The 25,608-nt window shown below is 36.2% G+C and overlaps 1 protein-coding gene and 1 long non-coding RNA gene across 3 annotated transcripts in view; one reads left to right on the top strand and one right to left on the bottom strand.

Moving 5' to 3' along the window:
• Positions 1-2,884: 2,884 nt before the first annotated feature.
• On the bottom strand, positions 2,885-5,561 carry LOC125799341 (uncharacterized). Of its 2 annotated transcripts, XR_007438246.1 has the most exons (5): positions 5,368-5,561; positions 4,780-4,817; positions 3,908-4,014; positions 3,752-3,831; positions 2,885-3,607 (listed from the first exon to the last, which is right to left on the bottom strand). It is a non-coding gene; the product is annotated as an uncharacterized LOC125799341 (long non-coding RNA). The 2 variants fall into 2 exon arrangements; XR_007438247.1 differs by lacking the exon at positions 4,780-4,817 and having other exon boundaries at positions 3,365-3,607; positions 3,752-4,014.
• Positions 5,562-8,235: 2,674 nt separating this feature from the next.
• Positions 8,236-25,608, top strand: part of LOC111197112 (interaptin-like) — a 526,024-nt gene continuing 508,651 nt past the window's right edge. The window contains exon 1 of the mRNA XM_049475802.1: positions 8,236-8,284. Within this exon, the coding sequence (XP_049331759.1) occupies positions 8,266-8,284 (19 nt within the window). The 5' untranslated portion in view covers positions 8,236-8,265. The remainder of the gene's footprint in view (positions 8,285-25,608) is intronic.

Raw genomic sequence — 25,608 nt, forward strand, 5'->3', positions numbered from 1 at the left:
GGTTAGAACACGTTTAGCTCAACCCATCACTGCTCTGTGATTGGCTATAATACCTTTAGCTCAACCCTTCACTGCTCTTTGATTGGCTATACCACCTTTAGCTCAACCCATCACTGCTCTGTGATTGGCTATAACACGTTTAGCTCAACCCTTCACTGATCTGTGATTGGCTATAACACTTTAGCCAATTCTGACTTTCACTTTCAAGCCTTGATTCCTGATTTTCAGCTCAAGAGTCAACAGCAGGTAAGAAACAAACAAATAAAATCTTTCATTAAAATGAGCTTAATATGATTTACATCGAGCAGCACTTTTAATAATATCAAGTTAAATTGTGAAATTGAATTTAATCAAACTCTGAACTGTAGTTTACAATCGAGCGCTCCTCAGATCTGCTGCAGCACTTTCATAATTACACCCATGACTCTATTAAATAGAAATAAAATCTCCAAATAACTCTACCATTCTCCTGAAACTCAGATCAACACAGCATTTGTCAGTATATTTAATAAACCTTTTAGCCCCAATATTTTCTATATTTAAAACGATACAAATGAAACTTATAAGAAACTTAAAATACAAACTACAACATATCAGCCTATAACTAATGTAGCCTATATAATAAACCTATAACTTAACAATATGTAAACAGAGTTTATCTAAACAAACATAAAACATATTACCTGCATATATCACCTATATTTCCTGTATGAACATTACAACTGCTTCAGAGAAAGAGACAGCAGTGTGTAACGTTATATCAGTGGTGTGCAGTGAGGCCCTTCTAACCCTTCCGAGAAGGGGTGAGAATAAATGCATGTAAATAATATAATTTTTTTTATTAGGAAGTATATATTATAGTTATTGTAAGTGTAAGAATTTATTTTATAAATTAACTAAAATAAAAAAACAGCAACTAATTTAAAGCATTAGTCTGTGTTTTTTTAGTTGCTACAGGACTCTTATCTGACTAACAGCGTATTTTTAAACAATCAAAGCTTTTTAAAATGGTTTCTGTCCACGTGTCTGCGTGACCCTTCTCCTGATTTTGGGAAGGGTGTAGTAAAAAATCTATTAGCAAAGTTGAAAGACATTCTAACCAATCAGATTCATGATTTTCATTCCGGGGGCGTGGCCTTGGTGGGGGGGTATGGGGGGGCAGTGGTGGTTGCAGAAGGGGTACCCACTATATTCACTGCACGCCACTGCGTTATATGTACATGTAGAGAACTGGATAATACCAGAGATAATTTTTATGGTTGTGTTTTATGGTTGCAATTAGAGTATCAAAGTCTAAGATGGACTGAAAACTACTGAAAAGTGGCAAAGATCGATTTACACCCACAAAACTAATCAAATTAATATGCGATAAGTAGCTGCGTTTTATTGATAAGTGACAAATCAAACTGAGAATTTCTTAACTTTATGCAACTATGAATTATAATTCACATAAGTGGTGGATATAAGTTAAATGGAGCTCATGAAGACCCCCACATTTCTGTCTTGTGTTCAAAACCCTCTTGTTATTTATTATCACTGTGGGTGTTTTCTATATCAATATTTCGTTGCTGCACCGGACATTCTAACACAAAGTAAACAAACGTCAGTGCAGTTTAATCTGATTTATATATATCTGGTATCCAAATACCTGGATGTTGTGGCGGGTATTTCATGTTAGTTTAGTTTAATCTGATTTATATATATCTGGTATCCAAATACCTGGACGTTGTGGCGGGTATTTCATGTCAGTGCAGTTTAATCTGATTTATATATATCTGGTATCCAAATACCTGGTTGGTCTGGTGGGTATTTCATGTGCAGGAAATGTATCTTATATCGTTTTCATGTTCATGCACTCTATAGTGCTAATAACTTTATTCATATACCTCAATAGCCTGTGTTACTCTTTGTACTGGTCCTGATATTCAGGGTACATTTACTCTGTTAGTTGTAAAATCTGTGTATTTTGTTTAAAACTGTGATTTTGTAGTAATCTATATTTATTTACTATGATTTTTCCCCAAATAAGTCATAAATCTTGTTATTGTTGAATTTCTTTGTGATAAATAAATGTATATATTTTTTTCTAGGTGGCGATCGTGTGAACAGTCAATCATGAAGATCCATCAGAACTTCTTCTGTACTGTCAAGAACACACTCAATCACTGATCATCAGTAAATTTTACATTTTATTTGGAAATCAAGGGAGAGGAGTCTGGAGGAAGAGTGGAGAGACACACAGTCCAAGCTACTTGAGGTCTAGTGTGAAGTTTCCACAATCAGTGATGGTTTGGAGAGACATGTCTGTCATCTGCTGGTGCTGGTCCACTGTGTTTTATTATCAAGTCTAAAGTCAGTGCAGTTTTGTTTTCCCACAAAATCTTACAGCACTTCATGCTTCCCTCTGCTGACAGCTTTTATGAAGATGCAGATTTCATTTTCCAGCAGGACTTGGCACACTGCCCACACTGCAGAAAGTACCAATTGGTTTTAAATAATATTCTAATTTTCTGATACACTGATTTTTGGGTTTTCATTGGCTGTAAGCTTCATAATCATCAAGATGTTTAATACATCTATATTATATATGAGTTTCACATTTTTAACCGAATTACTAAAATAAAGTAACTTTTCAAAGATATTACAATTTTTTGAGGTGGCCCTGTACACTCTATAGCTAACTTCAAGTAATAATTTTTGTACACAGTACTTTTGATGTTTGATAGTGCACATGTAAAATGTTTAAAATAAAGTGTCTTTTTCTTTTAACTGGGTGAATAAAGTGACTATTTTTGCATAAGAGGTTGATTATCGTTGGTTAATATTTATATTGTCTAATATAGTAGAAAATAATGCAACATTCAATTTGAGACCACATTAGCCAAAATTTATTTATTTTTTTTTTTTTTATTGGATATACTTTCATTGTTTTATATAATTATTTTTTCATGCAATAACTCTTTACACTGGGACTACAGTTATCCTGAATCAGAACATAGTTTGCCTCTGTGTCAGATGTATGGGATTTAATACAATCTAGATATACGGCATGAAAACAATGTTAACAATAAAAGTATGTTTATGAGCATATTGTTTCTAAACTCAAATAGCAAATGTATTAAATTCTGAAGTATACAAAAAGAGAACATTATATTGACCTAAATGTAGTTTCGTTGCGGAACATATTTTCCAGCTTTTTCTATCTAAAAAGGGCACAAAGTTCATTTACATTCTTTAGTCTCAGCAAGTGAGGGTTAGCATGTGCTGTGTCAAAGTAAATAGTTGAATTGGCAAACTGTAATTGATGGAAACTATAAAAGGTATTGTCTTTAAAAAATAAACAACCTCAGGTGAACCTCAAGTCTACAATAAAGTTATAACATACATTTTTAAGGTGTGTTTTTTGTTTTTAACATAAAATGAAAAAGAAGTCTGATTAGAGTTGTTGGAAAACAGTGGTAGCAATGACATTTAAAAGCAGGGTCAGCAGATGAGTTAGTTGGTAGGGGCTGTCTATCTTGCACAAAGGGCAAAGGAACTCCTCCTCTTCAGGTGAGTTTCCGACACATGAATGGTGGAACCACTTGTTGCATCAGTCACAGGCAATCTAAACAATCAAGCAATAATTAAAACAATTAATAACATGTCAGATTTTAAATGTATGTTTTCTGACCTTATTTTTGCATTTAAAATCTGTGATAACCAAATAACTCAAAATATATACAGAAACCAAAATGATCTTCATTTGTACCCATTTAGAAGCAGTAGCAGTGTCCACAGAATCCTGTGTAGTGGCTTCCCCACAGAGTCTGCAGACATCAGACAAATCTTCTGCAAAACAAAACATTTTTGCACACTTCAAATATAAAGTTCTTACTAATTACTTGTAAGAGTAACATGACTGTACCTGATTCCTGTAGACGTTTTACTGCAATCTCCTTTCTTGAGTTCTTTGACTGCATCTTCTGTGCTTGAAAAATGGAAATTCTGATCTTCCAGCATGCCTTCTGCAAACTAAAAACCATAAAGTGGTTAAGAAACCTATTTCTTTAAATTGGTATGGGGGGCATACTTATATTTTTAGATTATCAAACAAACTTTAATATCAGACAAAGCTAACCTAAACAAAGACAAATGGTTTTTAAATTATGACCTCGATCAGTATAAAAAAAAGGTTACAAAGTAATTTCTGACGGTTTGGAAATTTAGCAAACTACAGTGAATTATTCACAAATCAAACATGGAACAGTGGTGAACCATCGACAGAGTGCCCAGTTGACACAACTTATTCCAAAAGGGCATGGACAACTCATCAACTTTTGCTTAAACATGCTAAATCTATGGTCATGGCAAAAAAATGTTGCTGTCCTTTCTCTTTGAAAACGTAAAAATCACACAACTAAACTCTTACCACAAAGTGAAAGACGTCATAGTTGCCCGCTTATGGCTCTCCAGAACAGTGTCAAGATCATATTGGTTTGACACAAATCCCGATAAGTGGGTATTGCTCATTGTGAGGAACGTAAACAAAATAATAATAATAAATAAATAAAATTGAAACGTGATGTAAAATATTATATACAAACTCTCTAATTCACATTCCAAAAAACACCAACACCTGAAAGAGGCAATGATCAAAACCAAAGGCTTTGTATATCACCATGCAGATGGTAGTCATCGTGACTCAAACATGTGTTGGGGTTGTGTCGTGTTGTTATAGAAAGTGTGAAACATCAGAAAATGTGGGTCTATAAAGTATTAAAAAGATTTAACTCTTACCCAAATCAACACCGCTTTGTTCGGCCATTAAGGAAATGCTTAATTTTAGGGAAGAAATAAAAATGAATAGAAAACATATACACAATATTTTATAATAGATATAATATATTACAAAATAGTACACAAACAAATTAACATCATATCAGTTAATACCAATGCAGGTATTTGGATACCAGATATATATATATAAATCAGATTAAACTAAACTGACATGAAATACCCGCCACAACATCCAGGTATTTGGATACCAGATATATATAAATCAGATTAAACTAAACTAACATGAAATCCCCCCAGACCAACCAGGTATGTAAGCAAGATACTAAACAGATACGGTCACCTCAATCAAACTAAATTAGGTGTAATTTAAGATTCAGATTCCCCAACACTGCTGTACATTCAATAATATTGTTCAGCAAAGCTAACTTTGGGGCGTTTTGGAGCTTTACAGTGATAAATAAATGGAATTGAGCCTCAGATATTACACAGCAACATAAATAAACACTGTTCTTCCTAGATTTTAATAATTGTATTCGTTACGTGCATTTTTTATTTCACAAACAATGTGTTTTAAAGCTTATACTGTACCTTTCTTGCTCCAGCGGTTTCTTTTTTCGGCAGCAGATTCACACCGGCCTTTTGAATTGTGCGGGTTCCTCTCTGCGCATGCTCCTTGACCCTATTCAAGTCCCTCCCCTTACGACAACAGCCTTCCCACAACTCCGCCCCCAAAAATACGTCATGCACGAAACCCCTGGTTTTTAGTGAGAGCCCACATTCATCAGTGAATATTGATGGTTCTCCATTCTACAAAGCGTGACGGCGTGGATCCCATTCTCATGGGCTGCGCTAGCAATAGCATCAGGAATTTGTGTGCGTTAGACACGGGGTCTCGCCCGTGTACACGTGGTGCAGGGGTGTGTGCTTTTCTAAACTCCTCACCTACAACTCATACGGTTGGTATGTCCCTGTGGTGTGCATTCTTGAAAATTAGAAATCCTTTCAACTAAGCAAAATAAAAAAGTAAAATAAAGTTTCCTCTATCCAATTTATTATCCATCCTTTATTCCACCATCCCACGTTGGCTTTATCTCCCCTCAAATTTACAAGCATATACTAGTATTTATATTGACACCACTAATATAAATATGATTACATTGTACATTTCTTACATTTGTTCTTTTATTAACATTTAAATATGCACTATTAAAGTGTAAGCTGAATGATTTGTTTTGTAGGTATTTCTGTTTTGATTTTTTTTTTTCAGTTTGTTTCATATAATCTAAATATAATGTACACATATGGGTTATTTCTGTAAGCTTGTGTTTTTTGTATATATAAGATTAATATAAGATATATATATAAGATATATATAAGATTTGGGAACTTCTGTTTTTGTTTGGAATTATTTAAATGGTAATGATTACTTTATTAAATTGTTAGAATTTAATTGAGATTATTTAATTATTGCACTGAATTTAATTTAACTTTCAATAATGATTTTGAATATTTCTTGAATGTTTAATAAATGAACAGCACAGCTTTGCCCCAGTTAACAACTTGTCTATTTCTCTTCCTGCTGGTTTGAAGTTTGTGCTGTGTCCAGGTTCTCCTAGACTGGTAAAAATTGGGGGCTTTGTCCGGGAAACTGCTGTCCTTGCGGTTAGTGTGTCTGCACAAAAGTGTTGACCACAGTGTGAGGATGATCTATCTTATGAAAGATCCACAAGACGTTTCCACTTCATCCACTGGCATCATCTTTTGACAGTGATGATAATCTAAAACAGGCTTTCTGAACCTTAGCTGTACTTTATTTATTTATTTCTTGAATTACATTAAAGTGACATTAAAGTTATTGAGCCTAAAAGATACATGTAAGGTCTGTCTACTTACTTCTCAGGCTACAGTAAGTGAACTGTTGGCCACAAAAACAACTACCTTAATCTAACTTAATCAGATCAACTCAGTCTTTACAAGTTTGCCTTTGAACATCAGATTTAACCCCATCTACTGAAACAACTAATGCAGTTACTGAAGACTGTTAATGTAAACAGTTACAAGAGATTCAGGGGAAAAAATGAGATCAAATACTTAGTTGAATGTGATACTAAAACATTTACAGACTCTGTTACAGACCTACTGCGAGAGTGAGTTACTAAGTTAAAAGAATGTGGAATCAAATTGAGGCCTAAGAAGTGAAACTTGAAATGACTTTCAGGAGTTTTATCGTTATTTTGTAAGATTTCCTTTGTTTGATTGTCTTGTGCAAAATCCCAGCAAAATTTTACGTAATACATCCACACCTAAGCCAACTAAAGGCCACACTTCTGAACAGCTGCCCTCTATAAGTGAAGTGGTATCATAAGCACAGTGCTGTTGTGAAAAGGTTTGTTGATAAGTTAACAAATCCCCCTTTTTTTTGCTTAAGCAGATTTTAACCTTCCATTTGTCCTGCATACTGATGGTTATGGATCTAAGACTAAAATAAAAAAATTACCATCTGCATTCTGGTGAGCAGGTGTGTTTAGCTCTGCAGTGGACAATCTGTGACAAATTCAGAGATTATTTTTACTAACTGCACGCAGTTTAATGTGTATCCAGTCACTTAAGTCCTTTTTATGGCCAAACTCAATGTACTGGATAGAGGATTTGGCTGATTTTCATTTTGACATTGAATATTGTCCTTATATGCATATATTCTTTCTCGATTTTGTTACCCATTTAATAATAAAATTGATTAATATACAGAAACATTCCCTCCAGAAGTCCTCTCTACAATATGGAAAGTAAATAAAGCACTTAAAAAGTGGAAGAGGTAGGTGGCTGCTTTGAAACTGGCTTCTTCAAAATCGCGAGTACATTTTTTCTCACATCCCATGACCTGAGGGAGGCACAGCAGAAGGATTTGGCAATTGATGTATAATGTATGAGTACTGCCAGCTTTACAGCAAATGTTAAAGGGGACATGGGTCAACTTGTCAATGCTCAGACCGTGAGACCAGTTCTGCTCACTGTATAAAACTGTTCTGCATGGCTGCTATCCCAGAAGGAAGCTTCTTCTAAAGCTGACGCACAAGAAAGACCAAGTCTTTGTGCTTGAGTGAATAATACTGAAGGAAATGCTGAGTTGTGCTGTCCTACAGTGCAGTGTATTTTTCTACTGTATGATTTATCTCAGGTGGAAAATGTGCCCAGTTCCTATTTTTTAAATAGACCGCCACTGAAGAAATTGTATGATGTTCTCCTGAGAGAAAATATCTTTATTATAATTAAGATAAAACCTTTTTTTAATTGTTCAGCAATTTTCTTACCTATTATGACACATCTTTTATCTAACCTTGTTTATTTGGGTTCTCTAAACATTTCTGCACTTTGTTTTGTTCTTTATTAATTGTGTTGAGAAGATAATGGTTTGAATGTGATGTAGTCTAATAGACCACTGTTCTGTTTCTGTTCCAGAGGGAAACGAGACGACTGTAGGGCAGGATGGCTGATCTGAGCTTCAGTTCTGTTAGAATAGAGGGCTAAACACCACTTACACCTGGACATACAGGTTAAAACAGAACTTAGAAGATATAAAAATCAAATAACAGGAATAAAGACCAAAATCTATACTCTGACAATAAACATAATTTTAACCGTTTTAGACTGCAGTGATTCCAGACTTAATTTAAACTTAACAATTTCAGAGCCTGACCCAGCCCGTCCCATAAACTGTCATTATGAGTCTGAGTAAGTGGAGTGTTAAAACTGACCATTTTAATTACAGTTCTGATCCAAGGCTACGCTGCTGTTTATCCTTTACTGTTTTTATTAGGAATAAAGACTTTATCTCAGTCTATCCAGGCTGATCCAGGTATATCCCCTTTGTGTAATAAATAAATAATAAAGTCAGTGGAGGCCTTCCTCTCTCAGTTATGTACTCTGTCTTAAGATTTGTACGTTTTGGGTTTCTGAAATCTTAAAGGTTTACTAGTAGCCAGACCCAGTTCTTATCATATAATCATATAATATCTGAAATTCAGCTATTGAAGCTCCCCTCAATTCAGCAGCAGCTGATTTCCTTTAGTTTAATTACTGCTAAAAAAACGTGCTTCTGGAATTTCTGTAAACATGCAGAAGTACCTTTGATTAAGCCGTGGATTACACAAATGACAAACACAGTACATTTTCAGAAATTTAGATTTGTACTGAAGAATTTACTTAAATGATATATAAGGATCTGAAACCTCTTATGATTATTCCTCAAAGGAGACCAAGGTTAAGCCAGGTTGAGCGTTTATGGGAAGGTTGTGGGTTGGGTATGTTTATTTTTTCTGTGTTTTACTTGGGGTATTATTACTATTTGCTACTACTGCACTCTTACATTTGCTAATATCTGCTTCAACATTCAACATTAATAATCTAAATAGCAACAATTAATTTAGTTCACAAGTTTATCAATGAATCGTCTCCACCTTTCCCCAGCCACCACTGGGTCACATTGCTCATAAGAGGCATTTAGTAAAATCAACCATTACCACAGACCCAACATTTACATCTCTTACAACATTTACAAATTCTCATGCTGCTTTATAGCCTTACGCTCTGGATTCCACAAACCTGCCAAATCTGCTGTACTCAGAGCCATGCATTTTCTAAATGCTGGCACCTTAAACTTTCATCAAATTACGGAAAACAGACCTGCTCAACAAAACCACACCCACAAATCACATCCCCTCATGACCCTCTTGCTATCTCTGAAACAGCTATACAGTAAAATTGATCTAAACTTGTAGACATGTACAGTGAAATATTGTTTTAATAGGTGACACATTGTCCTATCGTAATAGACCCTAAACAAAATACATTAGCATGCTAAAATGCATGTGACAGCAATATGTAAATAATGAGATGTATCCTCAGGGCAGGGCTTGGGAGCCACTCTTATATGAGTTGTGAGGTGTTATATTGTGAGTGAGACTTACTAATGACAAGGTGATGTGAATTATGGGAGTTGGAGTGAGGACTCCAGGCAATCATGTTCATCCATATATCCATCGATCTGGTAAAAAAAAGAAAATAGTTGTGGTGAGTGGAGCAGATGTTAAGGATTAAATGTTATGCTAAATAATTAAATGCTGCTAGTCTAGCCTAGTCTATCTGTGGAGGAACTTTGCATCACTCACCCTATTTAGTTTTCTTTGACGTCCAATGTTAACCTAGCCAGCAGAGCAAGCTAGTGTGTCAACCTGCTTGGTTAATACCAAATTATTAAATGTGTATGAAAATAAATTTGGACAAATGCAGTCTAAATTTCTGGAGTGTGCTGGTGTAAATTATGATGCTATATGTGAAGTGTGTGTGTGTATGTTATTTTATTTTCCATATCTGGTTTTGCTGATATTAAATTGTAACTTTTAATTTTGTAAAAACCTAAGCAGCCATGGTGGTTCTAGTTTCTGTATTAGAAATTTTACATAATACCTAACTAATGACATGTAAATAGTAAACATTGAAAGCAATAGTCAGGAATTGACAATCAAAAGCTGAAATTCAAGAATGCTAATCCTATAAGTGGTATAGTTTTTAAATGAACATTTTTAGCATCTTTATACATACTGTATTTATATTTCGTAATGTAAACTCTTGAAATAAAAAATCATTTCACGTTTTTTGTTGGTGTGATTACAACATAATGGTGATATATGCTGGTTGGAGGGCCGTCTGTGAATTTTTGCGAAGTGCTCCAACAGACGCTAGAATGACCCCATTGACAATGACCCAAAATGTCTTGCCAAAAATCATGAGACACATGAGGCCCTATTTTAGTGATCTATAGCGCACTAGTTAATTGGATTTAGGGGGCGTGTCCTGTGTCTTTGGTATCGTGAAAGCACAAAAAATACCCCTTGCGCAGCTCCAAAGGCGCAAAAGGCGTGTACTAATTCTCTTAATTATTCATGGGTGTGTTTTGGGCGTAAGGTGAAATAAACCAATCAGTGTACCAGTAGTCATTCCCTTTAAGATGCAGGTGCATGCTGACTTTTGCGCATTGGAATCTTAAGAGTGCTGAGCTTTGTGCTTCACAGCAGAGAATACTGACCTGCGCGTTCACACAGTGAAGATACAGCATACAGAATACAGCATACAGGAACAGCAATGTTATTTTATTCTTTATTCTGTTTATTGTTTATGTAAAAGCTGGGTTTGCAACACTAAATCTGAATTTACTCAGGAATACATTGAGGAGGACCCTCATTTACAATGCTAACAAGCATTTAAAGTTTAAAAGGGATTGACAATATAAGAAATACAATAAAAGAAATACAAATTTAAACCAACATTCAATTTAGATTAATAAAATATGTACGTAAAAAGGAAACAATAGGAAATTTTAAAAAGGCCATAAAAAAATTTACACATAAAAAGTAAAGAATTTATAAAATATAAAATGAAGAAAAAGATAATTTGATAAGAAATTAATTTCTTATTAAGATTGATAAGAAATTATACAATAATAATAATAAACTAAGAACATGGGAATCAAAATTAAAACATAAATCTAATTTGTTAAATAAATAAAAATAAAAACGATTAAAAATGTAAATAATATAAAAAAAGATAAACTCATTAAGAAAACTCATTTAAAACAATCACAGGTTTTCTGATAATGCTCAGAATAACTGACATAATAACTTCGTTGTACTTTTAAATCATGAAAGCAGCTCACCAAAACCTTAACCTATCCTTTAAATTTGACAATATTTTATTAACAGGTCCTCACTTATCTTAATTTATTTAACTGAACTAAGTTTTTATTATATTGAAGCCTGGCTCTGAACTCAGTTCTGCTCGCTGTGAAAGAGAGAGCAGCACATTTTGTCTGATCTTCTCTTGGTTAAACAACAGTAAAGATGGTGGTTAAAGTGTGTTTTATATCATTGCTTTGCTGTTTGAACTACATCTGATCCGACATTATTTATTAAAACAAATGTTTTTAAGAAAACAGAATCAATGCCATGTGCTGCACCAAGCTCCACTATACCTGCCTTTAGAGCACTGGACGAGTTTTTAAATAATGAATTAATATATTTTATATTTTACCTCTAGAAAAATACTTGATGTGTTTACCTAAGAACTGGGAAGCTTGAAGAAAAATGTGAATTTCTCAGTGTTGCCCTGGGGTGTCAAGATTAAGTCATACTTTTTGATTTACAGGGAGAAAATCTAGATATGTCCTGATGTTTACAGGGTTGATACCATTAAGTCAGCAAGTAAAATTCACAGGAGAATACCTAGCCTTGTCTGGGTAATTGCTGCAGTGTGTCCTACTTCATCTGCTAGTCCAGCCAACCAGTGGAAGATCAGGCTGTTAAAAGGACACCTACTGCAAGACAGGGGCCTGTATATTCTACAGGCTAAATCTCAAAGCAGAAATGTATGGAATAGATGCAATTTTTTAAGTTGTTACACTGTCCCATGTTTGAAACTTTAGTTTGTCTTGTACCACCAAATACAGTTTATTCCATTGAAAGGGCATCTATAGGGCATATCTGAGGCACCTTTAACCACTGGTTGGTTAACTAGTCATTAGCGGTGAGGGTACCTAACCATAAACCTTATCATGTTTTCTCACCTGTAGAAGAACCCTATGCACTATGAACCCTATGCACACCCAGACAAATATAGTCCGGGGTTTAATCCCAATCCTGGACTGTATTGTAATTTTTGTTTACTGTACATTTTCTGATTATGGTGTTAACATCAGTTCAGTCTGTGTTTATGTTCTGTATGTGTTTGTGGAATAAAGAGGATTTAAGAATATATTCTGTGTTTGTTTATATCGACGTGTATCATAAATAATCTGTATCTGAATGAAAACCTTGAACACGAATGTTGATTATGATGTATTAACGGCCGTGTTACTGAACACTGACTGTACACTACATGGGCGCAGATACCAGCCTCACCACGAGATGGCGTCAAGTTACGGTAACATTTAAACTGAGGTAAATTGTTGAAATGGGTTAATTTATGTGATTATGAATTGTTTACAGCTTAAACTCGTTTTCAGCTTCACTGTTTAAATTTCAGATTGATTACTTTTGTAGTTTTATTATTAGACTTTACTGCAGTAAAATTAATGCATGTACAACTTTCTGAAATGTATCAAATCAAATATTAATCAGTGTGTTTTTTGTTTTGTTTTTGAATGATGTAAGCCAGCAATTTACCAACCCGTTGTTTTTTGAATTTGATCATTTTATTAATATGTTTGATAAGATGAAACCACAGCGCATCCGCCCTTAGCGCATCCACCCTCCCAGCAAAGAACTGCACCTTTAGGGATTGTGTCACAACTACCAGATCAGCAGTAAAACATACAGATATATAATCGTAACGGTCTACTTTATAAATGAGTCGGGTAATCTATTTTATACATATTTTATAATCATTGTTGCAAAATTGAATCCTGAGCAATAATGGAATGCGATTAACATGTATTAACGGAGCTCAAGATAAGACGTGTTACTGTACACTGATTGTACACTAGATGGTAGCAGATAACAGCCTACTAGTCACAGTGCTGCGTCATAATAATGGAAGCAAGAAAATAAGATGATTTACTTGTGGAGGGACATTTTTCCGATGAGCATCAAGGAGTTTAGCTCCTTGTTAATGATGTGCTTAATTTTACGGATAACTGTGCAATTCTTTATTATTTTATATATTTAAAATAATGTAAATTGTATTAAAGTGTATAACTGTACTTCAACAACAATTTGCAGTTAGAAACATCTGGTGATGCTGTTAAAAAATATTATAATTCCGCTCAATAATTCAGAAATATTAATAATCTCTTTATATATATATTTATATATCCGTATTCCTGAACTGCTATATATTGACTAAAACACATTAGCTAAACCTTTCACTGCTCTGAGATTAGCCAGCTTTATATTTCTCATGTAAAATCAGAACAGACAGGACCTTTTCAGAAAGAAGAGACACTGCGCTGATCTACTAGACATAAACTATTAATAAATACATCATACCATTATCATCACACACAGAGGACATTCTTCTGAGGAAGGGTTGAGTGTTACTTTCACTTTCATAGATCACGTGCTCTCAGTGACTCCTCCTCCTCCTCTGCAGCAGCTCTGATTTCACAGTGATGGAAGATTCTGGAATAAAGTGCTGTGTGTAATGAGTGTATAATAGAGTATAATAGAGAGAGAGAGAGAGAGAGAGAGAGAGAGAGAGAGAGAGAGAGAGAGAAAGCAGAAAAGAGCTGATGTGAGTAGAGGCTCATAGGTCTGGTTTTATTTTGCAGTCCAGCTCAACCGACCACGAAATGGCGTCGAGTTACGGTAAGAATTAAATTGCTGAAATGTTTTAAAAATATGTGATTTATTTATACATTTATTTACAGCTTAATTAACTCGTTTCCAGCTTCACTGTTTAAAGTACAGATTGATTACTTTTGTAGTTTTAATATATTGTTGACTTCACTGCAGTAAAATTAATTTATTGTTTGTCATTTCTAACATGTATCAAATCAAATATTGATCAATGCGATGTTTATTATGTTTTTAATGATGTAATCCAGCAATTGACCACCCAATTGTTTTATGAATTTGATCATTTTAATAATATATTTAACAAGATGAAGCCACAGCGCATCCGCCCTTAGCGCATCCACCCTTCCCGCATATAATTACACCGTTAGGGATCGAGTCACAACTACCAGACCAGCAGTAAAACATACAGCTATATAGTCCTTACAGTCTCCTTCATGAATTAATCGTTTTTTTTTACATATGTTATACTAATTGTTACAAAAATTTACTAAGAACCATCAAAGCAAGTTTTTCATACCTTTTTCTCACGCTGTCTCTTTTTTCTTTCTCTGCTCTATTTATACAGCTTACTTCTAGTGTGACACGCTTTCAGAAGTATTATAAGCAAAATTATTTTTTTACGTGTTACTGGTATGTATGGATCTTACATCAACAGGGTAGAGTACCATACAATATTGGAGCTTGAAGGTGAATTTAACTCTTGTGTCGGAGGAGGCTCAATCCCTGTCTGGGAAACTGACCCTGTATGGATTATCTGAACTAAATTTATGGAGTCTGATGTGTTTCTGATTAAATATGTATAATTTATATTTCTGCTATGATCATAACAATGTCTGTTTTTGTAATTTACCACAGAATTATTTTTATGAATTTTTTTACTCACTAATGTGTTTGACACAAGCGCCTCCGCCCTAAGCGCATCCTCCACCCCCCACCCCAAACCCCCCCCCCCCCGCATTTGCCATAAATGTATTAAGTTAATCTAATTTATAGGTATTGCACAGACACTGTAACATAATTGAATGTACCAGACTCATTTTCAAAAGCGGCATCCACCCTTAGCGCATCCACCCTCCCCACATAGAACTGCACCTTTAGGGATCGAGTCACAACTACCAGACCAGCAGTCAAACATACAGATATATAATCCTTACAGTCTACTTCATAAATGAATCCGGTAATCTATTTTAGACATATTTTATAGTTATTGTTACAAAAATGAATTAAGCATAATAAAAGCAACTTTTCAACACCTCTTTCTCACTCTCATCTTCCTTTGTATTTCTCTACCCTATTTGTATAGCTTACTTCTGGTCAGATACGGCTTTAACAGTATTATAAGCTAAATTATTTTATACATGTTACTAGTATGTACAGTTCATACGTGTGTCATAAATTCTTTGTATCTGAATTAAAATCCTGAGCAAAATTGGAACGTGATTAACATGATGTATTAACGAAGCTCAAAATAAGACATGTGTTACTGTAAACTGACTGTACACTGGTGGTAGCAGATAACAGCCTTCTAATCACAGTACTGCATCCTAATAATGGAAGCAAGAAAATAAGGTGATTTATTTATGGAGGGAGATTTTTTTCTGTGAACATCGTGGAGCTTAGTTTAGTACTTGCATATTACATTAATTATGTGCTTAATTTCACGGACAATTGGTGTGCGTTTGTGTTCAATCGGGCACCCCATGCTGATCAAAACAGGCTATTCTTTATCATTTTAAATATTTTTAATAACTGAACAGGGTAAAGTGTGAAAATAATGTAAATTGTATTAAAGTGTACAACTGTACTTCAACAACAATTTGCACAATTTACAGTTAAAAATATCTGCATGATAATTAGTGTTGATGCTGTTAAGGAAATTCAATTATTAGAATTACGTTCAATAATTCAGAAATATTAATAATCTCCTTATATATCTATCTATATATTTGTATTCCTGGACTGCTTTATATTGACTATAACACATTAGCTAAACCCATCACTGCCCTGAGATTAGCCAGCTTTTCAATCTCTCATATGTAAAATCAGAACAGAAACGACTGTTTCAGAAAGAAGAGAGACTGTGCTGCTCTACTAAACATAAACTATTAATAAATACATCATATAATTATCTTCACAGACAGAGAACATTCTTCTGGGGAAGGGTTGAGTGTTACTTTCACTTTCAAAGATCACGTGCCCTCAGTGACTCAAGAATTAAATTGCTGAAATGTTTTAAAAATATGTGATTTATTTATACATTTATTTACAGCTTAATTAACTCGTTTCCAGCTTCACTGTTTAAAGTACAGATTGATTACTTTTGTAGTTGTTGACTTCACTGCAATAAAATAAATTTAATGTTTGTCATTTCTAACATGTATCAAATCAAATATTGATCAATGCGATATTTGTTATGTTTTTAATGATGTAAGCCAGCAATTGACCACCCAATTGTTTTGTGAATTTGATCATTTTAATAATATATTTGACAAGATGAAGCCACAGCGCATCCACCCTTCCCGCATAGATTTGCACCGTTAGGGATCGAGTCACAACTACCAGACCAGCAGTAAAACATACAGATATATAATCCTTACAGTCTACTTCATGAATTACTCGGTTAATTATTTTTTAGATATGTTACATTAATTGTTACAAAAGTGGATTAAGAACAATCAAAGCAAGTTTTTCATACCTCTTTCTCACTCTGTCTGTTATTTCTTTCTCTGCTCTATTTACATAGCTTACTTCTAGTGTGACACGCTTTCAGAGGTATCATAAGCTAAATGAGTTTTTTTTACGTATTGCTGGTGTGTATAGGTCTTACATCAACAGGGTAGAGTACCATACAATATTGGAGCTTGAAGGTGAATTTAACTCTTGTGTCGGAGCAGGCTTAATCCCTGTCTGGGAAACTGACCCTCTATGGATTATCTGAACTAAATTTATTGAGTCTGATAACTTTCTGATTAAATGTTAAAATGTATAAAATATATTTCTAATATGATCATAACAATGCCTGTTTCTAATCATCTGACTAATTTCTGTAAGAAAATAAGTTGCCATGTTTCTTTTTGTTCTTTATGATGAAGCACAATTTCACCAACTCCCCACACTAAATTATTTAATCTCAAACACTGAATTATTCAAGAGATAGATGGAGAGAGAACGAGGGAAAAAAAGAGAGACGAGAAAAGAGCTGATCTGGGTGGAGGCTCAGAAATCTGATTTCCTTTTTGATTTTTGTTTGAGAACAACCACCAAATGGCGTTGAGTTATGGTAAGAAATAAATAACAGTTAAACTTGGTTAAAATGTAGAAATTGATTAATATAAAAGAAGTATATTTTATACATGATCTTCAGATTAAGAATGTCTAAATATATTGAGTCAGATGTCCTTCATTCCTCACATCTGTACACAGTACACTGATCAGTGGATATTTCTAGATATGAGATATTACATATTTGATTATACTTTTTATAGTTTTACACAACTTTAGTATGGTAAAATTAGTTTTATGTTTGACATTTGTGACAGCTTTGTTTTTGAATGATGGAAGCCAGTAATTTACCACCAAATTTATTTTATGAATTCTATATTTATTAATGTGTTTGACACAAGCGCATCCGCCCTTAGCGCATCCACCCTCCCCGCATAGAGCTGCACCTTTAGGGACCATGTCAAAACTACCAGACCAGCAGTAAAACATACAGACACTGTATATAATTCTTACAGTCTACATTGTCTACTTTATAAATGTGTCTTAAATGTATGAAGTTAATTTATACATATTGTACAGTCACTGTTACATAATTTAATTTACCGGATTAATTTTCAGAAGCGGCATCCGCCCTTAGCGGATCCACCCTCCCCGCATAGAGCTGCACCTTTAGGGACCATGTCAAAACTACCAGACCAGCAGTAAAACATACAGATATATAATCCTTACAGTCTACTTTATACATGAGTCGGGTAATCTATTTTATACATATTTTGTAGTCATTGTTACAAACATTTATTAAGCATAATCAAAGCAAGTTTTTTTATACCTCTAACTTTCTATCTCTTTTTCTTTTTCTACCCTACTTGTATAGCTTACTTCTGTTTAGATACGGTTTTAACAGTATTTTAAGCAAAATTTGTATTTGAATTAAAATCCTGAGCAAGAATGGAATGTGATTAACATGATGTTTAAACGGAGCTCAGGATAAGATATGTGTTACTCTACAATAACTGTACACTAGGTGACAGCAGATGAAAGCCTACTAGTCACAGTACTGCATCATAATAATGGAAGCAATAAAATAAGGTGATTTATTTATGGAGAGACATTTTTCCTCTGATCATCGTGGAGCTTAGCTCAGTATTTGCATATTAAAGTTTAATTATGTGCTTCATTTCACGAACGTCTGGTGTGCGTGTGTGTTCGGACGTGCACCCCATGCTGGTTAAAACAGGCAATTCTTTATCATTTTAAATATTTTAAATAACTGAACAGGGTAAAGTGTGTAAATCATGTTAATTGTATTAAAGTGTATAACTGTACTTCAACAGCAACTTACACACAGTTTACAGTTAGAAACATCTGAATGACATTTAGTGTTAATGCTGTTAAGGAAATAAAATTATACAATTCCGCTCAATAACTCAGAGATATTAATGATCTCCTTATATATCTATTTATATATCTGTATTCTTGACTATAACACATCAGCTAAACCCATCACTGCTCTGAGATTAGCCAGCTTTCCATCTCTCATATGTAAAATCAGAACAGATCAGAAAAAAGAGACACTGTGCTGCTCTACTAGACATATTAACTACTCATAAATACATCACGTCATTATCATCACACACAGAGGACATTCTTCTGAGGAAGGGTTGAGTGTTACTTTCACTTTCATAGATCACGTGCCCTCAATGACTCCTCCTCCTCTTCTGCAGAAGCTCTGATTTCATAGTGATGGAAGATTCTGGAATAGACCGTTTCTGAGGAATATTCATGAGCGTAGGAAGTGACGTAGCTGTTCCTAGAACACTTCCGTTTAGCGGTAAACAGCGTTCAAAACAGTGGACGTAACTTCACCTAATCTGAGAGTCACAAACATTGAAAATCAGGTCAAATTGTTCTTTAAACAAGTAAACTATGGAGGACCAAAAATTACATAAGTATAAATAAATCCACATATAAATGTATAAATAAATAAATAAATAAATAAATAAATGAATAAATAAATTAATGTTTAAATGAATAAATATATAAATAAACGCACATATAAATAAATAAATATCTAAATAAATAAATGCATGCACAAATAATTGTATAGGTAAATAAATAAAATAAGAAATACGTTTCTTATTTATATATTTATTTATTCATTTATATGTGCATTTATTTATGTCAACATTTATTTATTTATTCATTTATTTTTTTCAACATTTATTTATTTATTCATTTATTTATTTCAACATTTATTTATTTATTCATTTATTAATTTCAACACTTATTTATTTATACTTATGTCATTTTTGGTGCTCCATAGTAAACACGCCTGCTTTCGTTTTTCACACTGATAACCTGCCAGTGCAGTGACAGTGTCCGCTCACAATTCCTCCCTCCTTCTTATCTATAAATCATGCAGAGTACGTGTTGGAAAGCATTTGACTTGCTCCAACCTCACCATACACTATACGGATGCCTTCTCTACTACAGGAACAAATATTCCCAACTTTTCCAATGAGAAAGTAATTATATGCGTCCAAACTGCGGTGCGCTTTCACTCAGTTTCAACAAGATAGGGATCACATCTGGGAAGGTCACCTCTGGCAAGCGTTTTAAATCAGAGGAAAGAACTTCCCTCTTAAATCCTTATCAAAAGGATCAGGAAAAGAGGTTTGATCACTTTTTACTAACACTATAGCGCGTTTGTTCTGTGTTCGGGAGCGAAATATGCGCTCTCATTTTGACAGCTGTATACTTGAAAATAGCGCCACCGGAAGCGTCGAAGGAACAGACATGCGCAGTAGCTTTGTTATTGTTTTCCTCATTGAAACGGTCTATAAAGTGCTGTGTGTAATGAGTGTAAAATAGAATGAAGCTCTGACAAGGCTGAAGAGAGAGAGAGAGAGAGAAAGACAGAGACAGAAAGGAGAAAAGAGCTGATGTGAGTGGAGGCTCAGAGGTCTGGTTTGATTTTTCAGTCCAGCTCAAGAACGACCACGAAATGGCGCCGAGTTACGGTAAGAATTATACAGTCGAAATAGGTTAATATATGTAATTATTTTTTTATTATTTACATCTTAATGAATTTGTTTTATGCTTCACTGTTTCAAGTTCAGGTTGATTATATTGTAGATTTACTCCTCGACTTTACTGCAGTAAAATTAATGTAATGTTTGTCTTTTCTGACATGTATCAAATCAAATATTAATCAGTGGGATGGTGTAAGCCAGCAATTAACCGCCCCATTTTATGAATTTAACCATTTTATTAATATGTTTGACAAGATGAAGCCACAGCGCATCCGCCCTTAACGCATCCACTCTCCGAGTCACAACTACCAGACCAGCAGTAAAACATACAGATATATAATACTTACAGTCTACGTTATAAATGAGTCGTGTAATCTATTTTTTTACAAAGTTTGTAGTCATTATCACAAAATGTATTAAGCATAATCAAGTTTTCCAAACCTCTTTCTCACTCTCTATCTCTCTCTTTCCTTTTCCACCCTATTTACATAGCTTACTTTTGGTTAGATATGTTTTTAAAAGTATTACAAGCTTACTTTATTTTTTTACGTGTTACCATACTAATCTTACATCAACAGGGTAGAGTATTATACGTGTGTCATTAATTCTCCATATTTAAATTCAAATCCTGAGCAAGAATGGAATGTGATTAACATGATGTATTAACGGAGCTCAAGATCATGTGTTACTGTACACTGACTGTACACTAGGTGGTAGCGGACAGCCTACTAGTCACAGTACTGCATCATAATAATGGAAGCAAGGAAATGAAAGCGCAGCGTAAGTTCTACTATAGACACCAATGCTACGTCACCTAATTACCTATCCAATCAGATTTTCTCTTCTGCTTTAAATAACAATCACTCATTCAGTACCTTGCTGCATTTCAGACGCTGTTGGTCGCTCTTCCTGACGTTGTCCGCAGTTCTCTCGCTTATGTCCCGTTCTCGCTTCTAGTGTGTCCGACCGGCGTCTCGTGTTGGCCTCCTGTTGCTAACCTCCTACTGCTGGCCGCTTTGTCGTCGGACGCCTCCCGCTCCTACTGACGGCTGCTGCTCCCCACGTCCGGTCGGCTGTGCACGGAAGACGCAATCTGCTTGCCACGCGCCGCGCCGTTGGCTGGCGGCCCGCTACTCTACCCCCTCCTACTCTGTCCCGCCGCCGCCCCAGCCCACTGTCGGAGATAAGCCCCGGCTGTCCCGGTCCTTCAGGCGGTCGCTGTCTCGGCGTGGAGTTCGGACTCTGGTTTGGTCGCTGTCGAAGAGCGCTGTGGATCTGCTTCCGGGTTGCCTCTCCCTGTAACGCGGTGTTCTGTCGTATTGTGCAACCCGTCGTGATGTGCTTCTCGACGCCAGTGCCCATGCGCGGGGCCTTTGTTTGTTTTCTTATTTCGTGGTTTTCTGTTAAGTTGTGGTCTCCCCTCCTTACTCTTAACTGTCCTCCGATATTTTGTTTCGGCTTTATTGTATTCCTGCTGAAGCATGTTTGACTATGGGGCTTTTTCTAGCGTTTTTACTTTATTTGTGTACTAGAATAGCGCGGTTCGATAGGGTGGCAAGTTGTAACTGAGCACCGGTTCACCCGGCCCCTCTGCCTTCGCTCCGCCTCCCCTGGCCTCTGCTGCTGCTGCGGCTGGCGCGGACCTGCCCGTAAATTTCTCCTTCTGGCGCGCTCTCCCTGGAACTTTGACTTTTGCTGTGCTGCCTAGCGCGCTCCTGGTTCGTTCGCCGCTACTGCGCTGCTGGTGCGCTTCTATCGGATCTGCTGCTGCTGCTGCTGCTACTGCCCTACCTGGAGCTTCTGCCGGATCTGCTGCTGCTGCTGCTACTGCCCTACCTGGAGCTTCTGCCGGATCTGCTGCTGCTGCTGCTGCTACTGCCCTACCTGGCGCTTCTGCCAGCTCTGCTGCTGCTGCTGCTACTGCCCTACCTGGCGCTTCTGCTGGATCTGCTGCTGCGCTGCCGCGTGTGTTTCTGCCTGGGTCCTCTGCTGCTTGGCCTCTTCCTCCTCCTGTTTAGCTACTGCCGTGCCTGGCCCGGCTTTTGGTAGGCCGTTTGTTTCTGCTGATGCTGCTATGGTTTTCCCCGCGCTTGCGTGCTGTCATCCTACAAGGTAAGGTTCTTCTTTTGCCTTCCTTCCGAAGCCCGTTTGCCCCCGGCGCGTGGATGGTCCTCTTCGCGGTCTTTTGACCTTATGGCTGGCCGCTCTTCTACCTCTTTTCTTTTTTCTTTTTTCTGTTCTGTCTTCTGTTCGCTGTTCTGTTGATTTTCCGGACTTTTGACTACATTCTAACATTCTACCGCTCACTGCTTCCTTCTTCCGTCGTCTCTTCCCCGACCTCGCCTCCCTTACTGTCACGTGCAGTTACTCATGATTGGGTTTTCACGTATTCGCTTCTTCGTCATATTTTGTATCATGTGCATGTTTGTGTTTCTCAGTGCTTTCAGTCTCTTGCGTTCCATTTCATTGCTCCTTGCACTTTGCTCCGTAAATTATTTGATGGCAGTTGGCAACATCTACTGCTCTGCCTAGTTTACGGTATTCATAATGGTAATAATATTGATAGTACTAATAGTGATAATGGTAGTAATATTAGTACTAGTAATAGTGATATTGATAATAATGATGCCGATGTTACTCTTTATTTTGTAGCACCTTCATACGTTACAATGCAGCTCATCGTGTGCTGTACATAGACTAAGCACGAAAAATAAATATGTAATGGTTCATAATAATGCTAGTGGTGCTAGTACTAATTAGACATAATGCTAGAATACGAACTGATGTACGATATATTGTCCAACCGTAGTATATTATTTATTGGTATATTTATTTATATAAACCATACATAATGATAATAATAATAATGGTACTGCTGATACTCTTACGAATTATTGTACCTGTAAAATGGATTAGTTGTTAAAGCTTAGTTTAAAGGAATATGTCTTCCTCTGCGTTTTAAAACTGTTTGCTGCTGACCTGCTTCCCGGCTTATCTTCTTCTTACCTTTTCTTTTCTATTTAATCTTCTTATATCTTTTCTGTTCTTCTGTGTTTTGATCCGTATATAGTGTGTTTCTTTATTCTTACTGTTCTTTATTTCTTATGAATCGTGCTGTTGCTGCTGGATGTCTACATTTCCTTAGGGCTATTTAATATCTATGTATCTGTATCTTTATCTGTCTCTGGGCTCGCGATTTCGCTTGGGTGCTTTTCGTGTCTTCTCTGTTTGCTGTGTCGTTCGTGGCTTTTCTAGTCTCGCTTTCTTGGTTGTGGTCCAGTATTTCTCATTGTTCTCCTCGGCGCCGTTTCTTCGGCTGCGCTCGGTGCGAGCGCCGCTCTGTTTGTCGGTTTTGGGTATTTATTTCCAAGGGCGATAGTTTGCCGACTGTTGGCTATTAATTTTGACCCTCGCCCCTGGATCTGCCTCTCAGTTCTGTACGAAATGATCGGTGGTGATCGCGTGCGTTTCATTACTTTTTATTTTCTCTGAAATTATTAATAAAATACGTTGTGACCGCGAAGCTGTGATCACGATCCTCATTTAAGTTGTTCTTTCTGCACTCCGATTATGTCATTGCTCAATTTAATTACCTGGGACTCAGTAATTATAAATTAATTTCATAATTGGTAACAAACTTTCTCTCTACAAAATTATTGATGCCAATTAATAAGGAACGTCGTAATAGTCAGATTATCCGAGTTCGTTTTCTAATCCAGCTATATGCTTACTCCTCAAAGGCATTGCAAAAATCCTCTTCCTCAATTTAATATAGCTTGCCATTTACAGAAATAAATCTAATTTACAAGTCTTATATATTCTCCCTATGTTTCCACTGCATACGGCAGCTTTTATGGATTTAAGCGCACAGGCATTTCACGAGCGCGCGCCGACAATATTTATTTGATCAGTTCAATGCCTCACGCTGTCTGATTTAAGCTCTACTCCTTCCTTCATTTCTGTTTGCGCGAAACATTCTGTTGCAGATAACAGGGCCCTGTTTTACAATTAAAATACTAAAAGTGCACTCCGATTTCTGTCTTTACATTTCTGGGGCAGCTATCTGCTTTCACGCTCTTCTAAACTTTATGCGCCTCTGTTTGGTTTCACCTAATAGCTACCCTATGGCGAAACAGTGGTCAGATTTCACCTGTCAAATGTCAATTAGGAAACGCTGACCATCTCCATCCTGCTACGCTGGTCGCTCTCTTTAGGAACGACGCAGCCACATCCTCAGCGAAGCTGACGTCACCTTTTTGCTACTTGAAGAAGACGGGTAATTTCAGCACACCTGTCACACACTTAGACCAGAACTGGACCTACTGCTGAACGCTCAGCAAGCTCATTCAACACTGTCTAAGTAAGTATTATTTATAAGCAAACACTGGAGGCGGTGGAAGTACTACATACTTTAGAGTATGTTAATTTGTGCATCAATCCGGCGATTTAAATGATCTATTATACATCAACATTTGCTTTTGTTTCAATGCTTCACTAACAGTATTAACCAGTATTAAAACGATCTGTGATGCTCTCCCAACACTGCTGATTATCACATGTCTATACCTATAGCTTAATGCATTATGGCCCGTGGTCATTTACATCAACACATGCCAGGAGACAATCTCCTCTTTATCTTGGGCTCACAGCCCAGACGACATGACATGAGGATTATTGCATGTTACTAACAGCATGTTTTTTCAGGGGTCGAACCCCGCGCTCAGCGTTTTACAGGGCGCGCAGCCCGTTACTAACAGCAACGCATGCTTTGGGGGCGGTCCCCGCGCATGAGGGCTCAACGCCCAACCTAGATGCATGTTTTGGCCCTTGGCCCTCACTAACAGCAATGCATGCTTTTCGGGCTCGACGCCTAAGTGTATGAATGTAGAGCCCGTGGCTCGACTGCTCGAGGGCGCACCCCTCGCATAACCTCTTCTCTTTCTTTCTAACCTCATTTTCCTTCTCTCCTCCTTCGCTCCTCTATCCCGTTATTTCCCTCTGACCTCCTTTAGGCCCTATTGTATAATGTTTTCCTTCTACTATTTCTGTATTTATCTTATAACATATTTGTGCTGTATCTTAGTCGCTTCAGACAAAAAGTCGGCTAAACGTAATTTAATGCAAGGTAATATTATGATCGATGAATACAGAATGAACAAATGAACGAAATAAATAAAAGAATGAGGTAGGCACGCAGCCTACATATTTGTGGCATTCCCCGCGTATGA

Source organism: Astyanax mexicanus, chromosome 3, assembly GCF_023375975.1.
Source record: "Astyanax mexicanus isolate ESR-SI-001 chromosome 3, AstMex3_surface, whole genome shotgun sequence".
NCBI lineage: Eukaryota > Metazoa > Chordata > Actinopteri > Characiformes > Acestrorhamphidae > Astyanax > Astyanax mexicanus.